This window comes from Cheilinus undulatus, linkage group 10, assembly GCF_018320785.1.
Source record: "Cheilinus undulatus linkage group 10, ASM1832078v1, whole genome shotgun sequence".
Classification (NCBI taxonomy): domain Eukaryota; kingdom Metazoa; phylum Chordata; class Actinopteri; order Labriformes; family Labridae; genus Cheilinus; species Cheilinus undulatus.
The window spans coordinates 36329499-36343472 of NC_054874.1; the positions used below are offsets into that span (position 1 = coordinate 36329499).

Here is a 13974-nt window from a genome sequence, read left to right on the forward strand (position 1 = left end):
TTTCTTTTGATCTTCATCCTATTATTATTGTCTCCAAAACTTTCTTTACTTTGGGATTTTTTTTGGAGAGGAGGAGGAGGTGATGTGAGCTATAGAATTTATAATTGATAGCACACAAGCAGAGGAAGAGCGTCATTTATTTTCCATTTTAAAACAAAGATGGAAAGCAAGCATTTCATTTGATCTGATGGAATTTAAGAAAAACAAATTCCTCCAGCAGCTATTTCAGTTTCTGACCGAGAGGCATTCCCAAAACAACCTTTTGTCTTCTGTCCTGACAGCCCACAACTGTCATGTTAGCCCTCCTCGTCAGCTCCCTGTATATTAAATCAATATATAATATTACCAAGGATGAAATTTGGTAAGCCTGACCACATAAAGCAGATACTTCTCTGCAGCTGATGACAGATTCAACCATTTGTTTGCTATGTCTTTTACCCCATCCTCCATTAAAGGGTATTAAGTTCCAAATATCACTTCACTATTCAGAACAGTCTGCATTGTTTCATTTTTTTTTTGTCTGAGAAAAATGAAGAAAACTCCAATCTTAAAATGAAAACAATAACAAATATTTAGCTAAATTAAAAGCAACTCTGTCTTTTTAAAGTAGTCTCCATAGTCCCAAAATAAAGCTTATGTCACGTACATAATACATGATTGCCATCTAGTGGTCACTGTGTGTATTTGCCACTAAGTCAAGCAGAGAAAGCATATTCACTTCAGTATGGTTTTATTTAGAAGAGCACCAACAAATATCTTCAGTTATACAAAAATATCATTGCAAAGACATGCAATGTAGAAACATGATCTGATTAGGAAGCAACTTCAAGGTAGGCCTCTTTTTACCACAGGCTGATAACTGTACGGATGCTGCAAGAGAAAAAGGAGAAAGAAGATTTAAAGGTGAGGAAAATTGCAATTATAAACTTCAGACAAACAGAATATACAGAACATGAATAATACATCTGCAATAATTTGACAATTATGTGATAAGCTGCTGATCAATCATTTTGAGTCATTTGTAAGTGAATGTACTAATGTTTTTTTGTCTGCCACATTTTCTGCTTCATCTCATATGACTCTGTTCAATAAGAAACTCACTCTATAGCAGTGTTACTCAGCCCTGCTCAACCAAAGAACCAAATTGTTGAAAAACACCTTTGCAAGAGCCACATTCTAAAGTGGCAAAAACAGCTTGAAGTAGCAATAAAAAGAAGTTAAAGGTTGCTAAACAGTTAAAAAGCAGCAAAAATGGGTGAGAAGTGACAAAAAAGAGCTACAGGTGACAAAAAATGGTCCAAAAGTGGCAAAAACACAGCAATAAAAATGGGTGAAAAGTGACTAAAATGGGCAAAAAGCAATCAAGAGTAGCAAAAATGGGCAAAAAAAGGGAAACAAATGGTATTTAATGGGAACGGTAGCTTAAATGGGGAAAAAGTGGCAAAAATAAGTTGCAAAAGTTGGCAAAAAAAATAGGAAACATGTGGTATCTAATGGCAGCTTAAATGGGCAAAAAGTGGTGAAAAGGGAAAATATGGTTCAAAAGGGGCAAAAATTAGCAAAAAACAAGAGTGAAAGTGACTAAAATGGGCAAAAAGACAGGAAACAAGTGGTATTTAATGGTAAAAGGTAGCTTAAATGGGTGAAAAGTGGCCAAAAACTGGCGAAAAGTAGCACCCATGGAGTGCAGTTTTAATGAACAGAGTCCTCAATTCCAAACAATGAGAAGCAACTGAGCTGGGCAGAGCAAAATTGTGCATCATTTTTGAAATATTTAGTGGGCCTAAGCCATTCTGGGGCACATGGGTGGCAGAATTAGAAAATAATCCTGGTCCATCACAAGTAAGCAGCAGATAACAAGAATGGAATACAGTGACAGAACAGCAGCTTCCAGTATCAGTTTACTCTTCCTCTCGTGTCTGTATGGCAGCTCTATCATGACAGCTGCCATGACAACACTCATCCTGTTTCAACAAAAAAATTAAGAATTTCTCTGGAAATATTAGAGGTAATGGAAGTGCCCTACAGAAATATACACCATAGGAATACTCAGTGCAGAATATCTACATATTGTCCTTTTAACAGTGCAGTAAAATAGAGAGAACTACCTCTTAAATATAGGGAGGATCACATGTATGTACATCTCAAAAAAGTAGGATAAGAATTTCCATATATTCTAGATTAATCTCATACAAAGTGAAATGTTTCAAGAATTTTTCATTTTAATCTTGATGATTACAGCTTACAGCTCCTAAAAAAAAAAAAGAAAAAAAAAAAACCACAATCTAAAACTAGAATGGCCGTCTGAGGTGGCAACCCACGACTAAGCAGTGCCACCGAGGAACTCACGCTCCCATTGATTACCACGGTGTTCAAAATTTCGAAGTCCGAGAAAAACTGAACGGGTGTGCGGATCATCACCAAAATCTAATTGATTCTTCCCTGTAAAGAACAAAAACAACACTAACAGCTTTTTATGATGTGAAAGATGTTTTCGCTTTGCTGCCGACCTGCGTCGGCATGAGTTTGTAATTGTTACAGGGGAAAGAGTTAGTTGTTGTGTGAGTGGTTGTGTACAATGGTTGCTAGTGGAGTGATTAGCTCAGACGTAGCCATAGTGCCAGTTTGGTCAGAACTGGACAACATTTCTTTATCAAAAATAGGGCACAGAGCAAAACTGAAAGCTTTTCATGACAGAAAAGATAGTTTTGCTCTTCTTGTGGTATGCTTCAGCACGGGTTTGCGATCATTATGTGTGTGGTTTGCCGGTATATCCAATGGCTGCTGCTACGGTAGCTATTAGCTCGGATGTAGCTGTAGGAAGGCAGCAGTTTAATCAGAACTGGACCACATTTCTTTTTCAAACAAGAGCATAGAGCCACATTGAATATGTTAGCTTTGTAAGAACCAGCCTCATATCCCTGTAAAACACAAGTCCTAATAACATCACTGTTAACATTTCTCCTTACAGTCTGAGTAAAATTCAAAGAGACACCCATAAACATTCACTCACCAGCCACTTTATTAGGTACACCTGTTTTAACAATTTGTTAAAAGAAAACTTGCATTATCAGACAAAATCACTTTATTGGATAGATATTTGTATCTCTTATATGTATACTAAACAAAAAACTCACTAGAGACTAAATAAAAATGTTTTGGTCTGCACGGGTAGTGCTCAGAGAGTTTTGAGATTTGAGGTCTCATCTACTGTATTTATTCTGTGCACCACAAGCAGTTACCAGTCAAAATAGAAAGAAAAATGGTAAATAGAGAGCCACATTTACCTTGTTGTAGCACATATGTGCATCCACATTAGTAGAATATATAGGATCTGGCCTCAGAGTGAGCTGGATTCACCTAGCAATCACACTCACTTGGCACCTTTGCACTGAACAGGGCTGGAAACAGCAAAATGACAGTCGTGTTGATAGGTTAAGAGCTGTTACGGGGTGGCCCTTGCAGACTCAACGTACTAAAATTTAAACAATGACCGATTCAGTGACATCCTATCCACAGCAGTAAATGTTTATGGTAAGTGATTTGTAACTAAATACATTTGCAGTGATGGAATTTAAAATTGACAGTGTCACGTCTTTATTTCTAATAAATGTTGGTTGACTTCCTAGAGGCAGTATCATCTTGGTTGTGAAAGGAATGAACATTATGGCTAATGTAAACCCAAGATCTAGGTTGAAGCTACAGCCCTGTTCGTGTTAGCTGTAGGAAATCCCCTTTTCCTCCTCCTGACTCTACTCTCCTCCTGACTGCGTCACCTGTATAGGTGGATCTTCAGAGTGAATAAAGACAGCAGCTCACCTGCTTCAAACTCTTTGAGGACAATGGAGCTGGCTGCGGGCTTCATCACTCCCAGTAGCCTTTAACTGTACTTGATTTGTAAGTTTCCTGTGTTTTACATGATAATAACCTTTAGACAGATCATGTTTTGAGAAAGTCTCTTTTATTTTAGTTGACTTGACCTGAATCGTGTCCTTTGAATAGGGATGTCCAGATTAATTTTCTTGTTGCTCTTTAGTCATTTCGTCACCAGATAAATCCAGTTAAATTACTACTCCAATAAAACTTTTGATTGGAACTCCTCTGATGTTCTTAATAGTCCCTATCAAAAAACTATTGAGGCGAAATGGCGCCTTTGAATCAGTGAACAGCTGTTAGCATTTGGCGAAGAAGGGGATTACACTTTAAAGTAAATATCCGCTCTTGTTTGTCAGAGAAACTCCTTCTCAAAAAATGTTCATTTTAATTCAACATAAGCTATAGCAAACTAAAGAGAAAACATATTTAAACTAGTAAAGCACTCAGAGAGCGCAGACCTCTGCCATTAGCCCTATCTCCCAATAGTTACGAATCCTTTAAAAAATTCCTGGATCCAGACGGTGATCTGGATCACTCTCAAATTCTATTCAGTTCTTCCTCATGCCATTTCTGACATTTCCTGAAAGTTTCATCAAAATCCATCCATAAGTTTTTGAGTGATATTGCTAACAAACAAACTAACTAACTAACTAACAAACACTGCCGATCACATAACCTCCTTGGTGGAGGTAATTATTAGCTATGTAAACTTCATTTGTTGTTATTTTACTCTAACTTGAACAGTTAGCAACATGAGGTGCTTAGTTACTAAAAGATGAAAAAGCCAAAAGTGTTTGCTATTAGGGAGATAGCAAAGACATCTGGCCCAGATCCAACCCAAAGCCAGCACAGGCTGGGCCAGTTTGGTGCCAGATTTGTGCCAAAAATGTACTTGGTTTCTATTTATCCTGACCTTTTCTGGTCTAAAACTCTTACAGAGCTGTAATATGCACTAGATTATGCCTGTTGTGCAAAAAGACACCAGGGTGGACCTGTTTTCCCAATTTGGGCTGAATATTGAGAACATCCAGCCCATGTCTGGTCGAGCCATATTTTGCTATCTGGGTTTTTTTTTGTTCAATATACATATGAAAGATACATAGCATCAGGCACATATTAGGTCCCTGAAGCTATCTTGTTAATATGGAACAAAATCTTTGAGGAATGTTTTCAGCACCTTGTTCAATCACTGTCACAAAGTAATAAGGCAGTTCTGAAGACAAAACAGGTTTGCACCAAGCACAGGCAAGGTGTACCTAATAATGTTGCTGGTGAGTGTTTATGAATGTAACTAGATCAAGAGGCCTTTAATAAATGAGATCTTACCTGTTCCCACTACCCAAGAGGTCAAAGGCCTTATTGATTTGTTCCAGGGGAAGTGCATGTGTGATAAACTCATCCAGCTTCAACTTCTGTTCCATGTACTCTTCTACCAGTTTAGGAATATCCTGCACACTCTTCCAACCTAAAGAAGAAAATAAAATATTAATTTGCTCATAATAAAAGCGCTAACTATTGATGATGAAAACTTCCTTGACCTTAATGTGTGAAAACAAAGGAGCGTGTCACTGATTTTAGGAAAAACTGAAAAACTTAAACCAAGCTTATTTCATGTTAAGGATGTTGAGATCATTGACACATTACAGAATTTTGGAACTGTGTTCAACTCCCAACTATAGTTTGGTGTGAACACTGAATGTATTGTTTAGTGAGGTGAACAAAGAAACTGTTTATAGAGAAGGTTAAACCCCCTTGCATCTCTTTGGTTTATTTGATTACATGTTGAACAATATTTTTGCCTTTTTATCAGACATAAAATTTGACTCTTTGAGGCTCATATGTTTCTCTGTGATTTTCTGATGTTTTGTCATTTCTAATCGGTCCTTCAATGCAACAGCCAGAGTACTTAATACATTTTGAAGTAGATCATACATTAACTACAAAGACTCTGAAATTTATGTTTCATTTGGGTTTGGATTTCTGTTTCATGGCCATTATGTATTTATGCTTGTGCTAATAGGCCTTGTAACAGTTTACCTCCAAAATAAGTCCCCTTCAGTGTGCGCCCCATCAGGATCTTTTCAACTGCGACACTCATCGACTCAGTCTCCGTCCAACCAGCAATGACACACATGCCCCATGCCTCTGTTGTTGACTCAAGTGCTGCAGTCTAAGATAAAACAAATAACCAGACAGCTGATGTAACAATTACCATAAAATAAATTTACAAACTCACACACAGGTTTAAAACTGCAACTTTAAGAAACTGTTATTAAATGTCAGAAATTGTAAAGTTTTGAAACTATGCCAAATTTAGCTTTTGTTTATCTTAGGTTTGCATAAAAGGCATCACAGTCATAAATACTTTATCTTTTCCCAATATAGATAAAGACAAAGGATAGGTCAAGGAAAGGTCATTACAGAGACTTAGACACACAATTAAATTATTGAATAAATTAAAAATACAAAGAAGTAATACACATTAAAGTGCAGAGTATCTGGGGAAATAATTAGATTAGATATAATTACACAATGAAGAAATGTATAGAATGTATAGGAAAAGCAGCAGACTTCCATTTTATCTGCTGTACCAAATTTCTATGGGCATCCAATGATGAAAATAAATCAACAGCACTGAGGCACAAACCATGACCAAAGGACTTCCAACACACTCCAGAGCGAAGTCCACCCCTCCGTTTGTCATCTCCAGCACCACCTCCTGGATGGGTTTATGGTGATCATTGGGGTTGATGCATTCGGTTGCTCCAAGCTTCGCGGCTTTCTCAAACTTGCCAGGGTTGACATCAATCCCGATGATCCTTCTTGCACCAGCAGCCTTGCATCCCATGACCGCAGCCAGTCCAACAGCCCCAAGCCCAAACACGGCACATGTGGAGCCTTTTTCAACCTAGAAAAAGAAACAATTTACAAATCAGTCAACATTAAGCTTTACATGAACAGACACCAAAAAAAAAACATTTTCACTTTGATGATCTAAAACCATCTATTATTCACATGCTATCCCTCCGCACACTACGACTGATTAGTATTTATCAGATAAAGAGTTATCAGCCAGGTAAGCTTACACATTCTGGGAATTTGACTATGGTTAACTTTGCTTTATGTGCACAAGAGTTAAAAATTAATACAAACTATGAAAGTAAATGTGAAAGCCAAAAAAAGGCAATGAAATGTTAAGAAGTTCCAAAGAAATAAACATGGTATAAATCGTGTAATCATGAAACAGATCAGAGATGAATTTCTGTGAAGAGGAGGGTATTTAAGTTTTTCAAATCACACCTCTACAGTTTGACTCTAATGAAGATGCAGCAGGCATTTAAACTGTAGTCCTTCACACCTTATTAAACTGCATTGAGTAGCTTGTGTGCTCCAGTTCCTTCTGTAGATTTGCCCATCAGAGGGAGTCCTTTGAATCATCTTTTATTTGTACATTTCAGGACATAAAGCAGAGAGGCCTATGCATTGCTATTAAGCAGTCCTATTTTTAGAAATCAAACAAGTTTGAGCAAAGATGCTCTTAGATATCTTCTAAAAACTTAAAAAGCCTTGTACTTTGATCCCCTTAATACCCTTAAAACAGGGGAAAAAGGAAGTCATATTCAATCCAGGAGTTTAACTTATGTGGAACTGGTGCTGTCTATGACATCTAGTGGAGAGAAATAATCACTACACTCCTGTCCCACACTGTAAACATCAATGAGCAGCAGATGAGGAGGATTAAAAATACAAATGAAAGCTCATTCTTAATATTGCAAATACATTTTGTAACAGTAAACTCAAATATTTACAAAAGTTTACATTGGACAAAAACAGTATGTTTTTTTACATTGTCAGCCCTTTTGTCTTGATAAAAACGTTCCTTGCTCAAAAACCACTGATCTACATCAGATTTTGTCAATCCAAGCCATTGTTTGAATCCAAGTGTTTTACAGGTTTACTTCTGTCTCTTACCTTGCCTGTCTTAAGAGCAGCACCATAACCAGTGGAGACTCCACAGCCAAACAGACACACTTTGTCCAGCGGTGCATCACTTCTTATCTTTGTAAGTGAGGTATCAGGAACCACGGTGTACTGGGAGAAAGAACTGACACCTAGGAACTGGTACACCTGCTGATCCTGGCAACATATTCTGCTTGTGCCATCAGCCATAACACCGCTTTGTGTGTTTTCCCTAGAAGCCAAGAAGAGATTTCAGAATTTATGTTAAACTGAATAGAAGCAAAGGTATAAACATGACTGTGTGGTAAAATGATGTTAAAACAAAGTCACCAGTTCTTTCTGCAGTGATTTGTTTTTGGACTCCTACATCGATCACATTCCTGACACTGTGGCAGAAAAAGAGGAATAACCTGATCACCTGTGGAACAACAGGGAGCAGATTAGCTACCTCAGTCAGGGCAAGTGAATCTAAACCAACTAGCTGTTTTTTTTTAGCTGTAAAACAATCTACCTGGTGAGAACTTGGTCACTCCCGGCCCAACACTTTCCACTATTCCTGCAGCTTCATGGCCAAGAACCAGTGGGAAGGGTCTGAACTTCATCCCTTTTTCACACTCATACAGATATTGCCAGTCCGTGTGACAAACACCTGTGGCAACAACCTGTGCAAACAAACACATGCTGATTCACTGTCAGTCAATAAGAGATGATTTTATAACAGGAAACCACCAGATAGAGGAAGTCAATGTTTCCTTTCTGCACATATCACAAAAGGCACACTTATTTCAGCAGTCTTGTTATTTTGATTCCTTTTAAGAGCATGCTTCCTTCCACAGCACACAAACAAGTCATAAGCAGCTGACCTTGATTCTCACTTCATGGGCCTTAGGTGGAGCCACCTCCACATTCTCAATGGACAGGGGCTGTCCAGGCTCCCATGCAACAGCTGCTTTGCAGTAGATCACCTAGAAGGGAGAAAAATTAGTATGGCGGTTTTTGTGAGTGGAGTCGTCATATCCTCATAATTTTCTACTAAAATTTGGTACACATCAAATTATTTCATTACCTTATGGTACACTGGCAACAAATAGGGGTCCATGGCACTCAATAATGGGAGCCATTTTCCATTACATAAAATTGCAAGAAAACTATTACACATTGTCTAAATTGCACAAATGGGTTGGAAATGTTATTGCAAACGTATTTCTTTAACTTAAAAAAAATCGTGTAGAAGTTTAATTGCAGTTGTTTGATGGATTATTCCTCTCCTGATTAGAGTGTCATGAATTATGCATTTTTTAAGCCTTAAAACTTTCGGTCTATCGTTCATTAAAAAAACTCGAACTCGAAAAGAAGGCAATGACATTTTCACATCTTTTGAGAGTCCCAGTGTTTTCGAGCCCCCTAAAACCCTGATAGTGAAATTGTTGTTCAATGGGTGAGGACACTGTTTACGCAGTAATGGTTCAGGGGAAATATTTCTGTGCAGAAGAAGATCCATTAAACTGGATCAAAGTTAATAGCTAGTCAGAGTTGACCATCTTAAAACGACTATAGCTTCAGTTAGTCATAGGATTTCTGTAAAACAAACTGTTAATTCTATGAAGGTAAGGTATGATTCTTACCTGACTGGCTGTTGACATGTTCGTCTGATGTCTTTCAGTTACATTTTCCAGATTATAGAGATTAGTTGCGCACAAGTTCCTAACTTCATTCAAAGCGGAACTGTAGCCTATAAATTGAAACTGACTTCACTATTATAGAAGATGACTGTTTAAGCAGTCTAGCTAACCTGTGTGTTTCTATAAATGGTCACCGTCCGGTTATGCTTCGATTTTACGACACTTTTCAACACTGGGAGCACCGTCACGGCAGTCTGGTCACACGTGTTGTCATCGCATGGAAGACTGTTAGTAGTAAATATCTGCGTCTAACCGACCTAGTTTGTAAGTGTTTTTGCTTTGTTTTTGTGAGTAGATTGCGCTGCAAACGTCTTGTTGTTTTGTATTCCCAAACGAATGCACAATTTTCTGCTTTTTGTTTGAAAATATAAGTAGATACTGCCGTTTGAATTACTAAATGAAGTTAGCATGTTAGCTTGAACTTCTGTAGCGCTAGTGAGTCCATGATGTGAGCTTTATGAATGCCATTTATTTATCCTACATTGTAGTTAATGTTTGTAACGTCAGTGCCGACTGCAAATCACAATGCTTTATGATGTGTTTGCCTTGTTTTCTGACGTGTTTTTCTTCTCGTTTTTACAGACAGAACTCTGATAGGAAATGTCTTTCAGGGGAGGTGGTGGACGCGGCGGTGGTGGAAGAGGTGGAGGATTTAACCGTGGTGGTGGAGGAGGCAGAGGAGGATTTGGAGGAGGAAGAGGTGGTGGAGGATTTGGAAGAGGTGGTGGCAGAGGTGGTTACAATAGACAACAAGACTTCGGTCCTCCAGAACATGTCGTTGGTAAGGCCAAGACATCTCATAGCACATAGAAGTTTTCATCTGCACTAGTTAACTGTTGGAGAAAAAAAGGGCTAAACTAACTTGTAATGCTGTCTTGGAGAGGCAAAGTGGGATATTTATTTGTAAACAGATAGTTCTTTATACATACTAGTAAGTGGAAATACCAGTATTAATAGTTGGTAGCTTTTCCTGGGCCATCAACGATACTAAACACCAGGAGGGAATTGATAGTAATGTCAAATTATACATAAGGAGCGTGGTTCCCTGTTCAAATTAGGGCTCTGAAAATGTTCACCTGTTCTTTGTATAAATATTTTTTAAAACCTTGTTCTTTAAAACTATCGATCTCTGTGTCCTTAATAATTCATAGAACTGAAAATGGATGAAACATTAAGAAGCTATTTCTCTCTCCTAAGTAAGTGGGTTGAAGAGGGATGAATCCATCAAAGTTTTAATCAAACTTGTGGAGTATCTCTGTTGTTTAAATATGTTGGTTGTGCCTCCAGTGTCTTTGCACAATTAAGATAGTGTGCAGGAGTTTTCCTGCAATTTTTGGTAACTGAAAACAAGAAATGACCATACCAGACCACCCAGTATTGGGTGCTGAAGACATCTAATTCTGTTGCCTTTGTATCAAAGAGTTATTGATATTGTTTATATTTTACCTGTATGGTATTGAAATTTAACACCCTGGTATGATGAAATAAAGTGAAGTTAGAACTACTTACAGCTTTGTGCAAGTTGTATTCACAAAAATGTATTTCTAATTTTAGTAGTATATCAAGGATACAATGAGCATTGTGAGAGTGTCTGAGGTGCAAAGTCAGTCATTTACAATTATTTATAAGGCTATAAACCTTAAACTGTTTAATACACCCCCATTATTATTTCACTTCTGGTACATGTGATGCTGAAAGGACAGAAAAGTCTTGGGCTTTTTGAAAACTTATAAGTTGAGTACAAACACAGAGAATGTTTTGTCCTTGTTGTTAATTCCATGGATGTAATTGTAACATTAGCACCCAGAATGCTTTGTGAGTAATAGTTGTGACATCACTTGATCTGCAAGACACGGTCACTCAGCAAATAAGGATGTTTGGTGTGGTCTATGCCCTGTTTATACTTTAAAAGTGTCAGGTTTTCTCAAAATGTTAATTTTCCAGCTTCTCCCATGGCTTTTTGTTTCTCTTCAATCATTCAAACATTTCCAGAATATGATCACTGAACATCAGCCATCGTCAATAAAAATTTTTGCTCTATGGCTCAAAACCAAACGGGATTAGCGGTATAGATGGATGGAAGTCAGTTGCAGTCGAAATGGTTGTGAGACAACAGACTCTGCCACTAAACTGTAATTGTGGGGGGAAATTAAAATATAAAAAATATAAATGGTTAATACTACACTGTTCATAAATTGATCAGTATTGTTGATCATAATTACAGTAATCTGAAACGGTATTTCATAGTCTACTGAAGTCTTTTGATGCCCACTCTGTGGTGAATGTAATCTCTGGTTGACTTTGTTGTGCTGCATCAGGCGAGTGTGGATATCGGAATAAGATCTTCGATCTGTGATGGCTAGTACAACTTTCAAAAAACGAAGTATGGTTTGTTTTCTTTCCACTTTACAGCACTAGGAGAGTTTATGCATCCATGTGAAGATGACATTGTGTGTAAGTGTACAACAGAAGAAAACAAAGTTCCCTACTTCAACGCCCCTGTTTACCTGGAAAACAAGGAACAGATCGGGAAGGTGGATGAGATATTCGGCCAGCTTAGAGACTTTGTATCCTTACTTGTTTTTTCTGTCTGAAACAACCTTTAGTAAACACTTAGACTTAAGTTTTGATATCATTTTTGGTACTAAAATTCTTGTTTGTTCCCTAACTAATCCATGCAGTATTTTTCAGTCAAACTTTCTGACAATATGAAGGCGTCTTCATTTAAGAAAATGCAAAAGGTAAAGTTATCAACTACATTTTTTGTGGAGATTTGCATAACTGAAAGCACTTTCAGAACCTGTGTTTATAAGCATTGTCTTTGTCAATTTTTAGTTTTATATAGATCCAATGAAGCTCCTACCACTGCAGAGATTCCTCCCCAGGCCACCAGGAGAGAAGGGTCCACCTAGAGGAGGCCGAGGCGGAGGAAGAGGTGGTGGTCGTGGAGGTAGGGAAATTTAAATTGATAGGTTGTTTTTCTTTTTCTACTTACGGCTAGACTTGCAAGATTGTTTCAATTAATTCTGCCTTGTTTTTGTTTCAGGTGGTTTCAGGGGAGGTAGAGGTGGTGGCGGGCGTGGAGGAGGATTTGGAGGTGGTCGTGGTGGAGGATTTGGAGGTGGCCGTGGTGGAGGAGGCTTCAGAGGAAAAGGAGGAGGTGGACGTGGATTTAGAGGTTGGTCCCACTTTTAAAGTTGTACATTTTTCAGATTTGATTTTCCTGCTATAAAGTACCTTTTTTTGTTTGTTTTTTAATAGGTGGGAGATGATCTGACTACAGTGATGCTGCTTGATGATCTCAGCCCAGTCCTCCGTTCCACAAGCAAAAGGCCCAAAGCTGGGCTGTTGATCTCAGAATACAGACTTGCCCTCTTTTTTTGTAGGACTTGAATGGACTTTATTTTATTTTCATACCAGTTTGATACTTGTGATGGATGTTTATTTTTATTTGAAAGGTTCATATGTATGCCTGTGGGTAACATAGTGAGGACCTTTGCATCTTGTCAGGGAGGATAAATGTTTCTCTTTGGGAACAGGCGTCATTATTCTTTGTTGACTGCGTTGAACTGCCAGACTATGCCATTTGTTTGTTTCTTTGATTAAGACTTCTAGAGATACATTCACAAAAACACCTGTGTTAAACTTCTTGGTTCTAACTCCGATTGGAAATGTCTGTTTCCCCCTTCCAATACTGTTGTTTGAAACCATTTTAAAATCCATGCTTTGTAAAAATCTTCTGAAGAATATTGTAACTGTTTTGTGTTTGAAGACCTTGATTAAAAGGTACTTTGTAATTCTGTTATCATTTCTTAAAGCCTTTACATGGTTCAATGAAAAACACATTTTTTTTTAATGTTTGTACTAAGTAATATAACACCAGTCTAAGACAAGGACCTATGACCATCATTTTTTATTTGTCCAGCTGAATACATTTGAAGTTTGGAAGCAAATCATCCACATATGCAGTGTTGTTAGGCCTTTGGGTTTGAAGTCTGGATGACCAGATATTAGTGAAATATTTTTTTTTTAAGAAAAAGCTTTGTTTTGTCATTGTTTATCAATGTCTGGATGACTGCACTGAAACGTACAAAATGAAGCTATAGTTAAGTATCAAAGCAATTCTGTATCCAACACTCAGCACTGAATGTACTGAACTCAGGCTGAATCAATGTGAATCAATCAATTCTTTAGTTCCTCTCATTTACTGAGCTGAAGCTATGAAATGCATCTTACATATTATTATGAAAAAGGAATTTGCTTCTTGGCCAATCGTTGGTCAGAATACTTTTTCCAGAGTGGAGAATGTATTCAAAATAATTAAAAAAAGATAAACACCTCACAGTGACAGGAAATCCCCTTTGGTTTAAAGCTCAAAACATGTTCACACTTGTTAGACTGGCATATAATATTAAAAGTTCCCTACATTCTTGTTTAATTGTAATAATGTAAACAA

The 13974-nt window shown here is 37.6% G+C and overlaps 2 protein-coding genes across 3 annotated transcripts; one reads left to right on the forward strand and one right to left on the reverse strand.

The window, feature by feature from the left end:
* Positions 1 to 713: 713 nt before the first annotated feature.
* On the reverse strand, positions 714 to 9630 carry LOC121516459 (alcohol dehydrogenase class-3-like). 2 transcript variants are annotated; one of them, XR_005992480.1, is made up of 10 exons: positions 9462 to 9630; positions 8700 to 8801; positions 8348 to 8498; positions 8167 to 8254; positions 7849 to 8068; positions 6524 to 6784; positions 5914 to 6046; positions 5203 to 5341; positions 3288 to 3401; positions 714 to 870 (listed from the first exon to the last, which is right to left on the reverse strand). XR_005992480.1 is itself a non-coding variant. In XM_041797760.1 (9 exons), the coding sequence occupies exons 1-9, from the start codon at positions 9477 to 9479 to the stop codon at positions 843 to 845; spliced, it is 1140 nt and encodes a 379-aa protein (XP_041653694.1). In that variant the 5' UTR covers positions 9480 to 9629; the 3' UTR covers positions 714 to 842. The 2 variants fall into 2 exon arrangements, 1 of the variants encoding a protein (XP_041653694.1); XM_041797760.1 differs by lacking the exon at positions 3288 to 3401 and having other exon boundaries at positions 9462 to 9629.
* Positions 9631 to 9690: 60 nt separating this feature from the next.
* Positions 9691 to 13315, forward strand: gar1 (GAR1 homolog, ribonucleoprotein). Its single transcript, XM_041797761.1, has 7 exons — positions 9691 to 9782; positions 10101 to 10299; positions 11931 to 12085; positions 12200 to 12259; positions 12354 to 12468; positions 12565 to 12696; positions 12780 to 13315. Exons 2-7 carry the CDS (start codon positions 10119 to 10121, stop codon positions 12788 to 12790), a joined length of 654 nt encoding a protein of 217 aa, XP_041653695.1. The 5' UTR covers positions 9691 to 9782; positions 10101 to 10118; the 3' UTR covers positions 12791 to 13315.
* Positions 13316 to 13974: the final 659 nt, after the last annotated feature.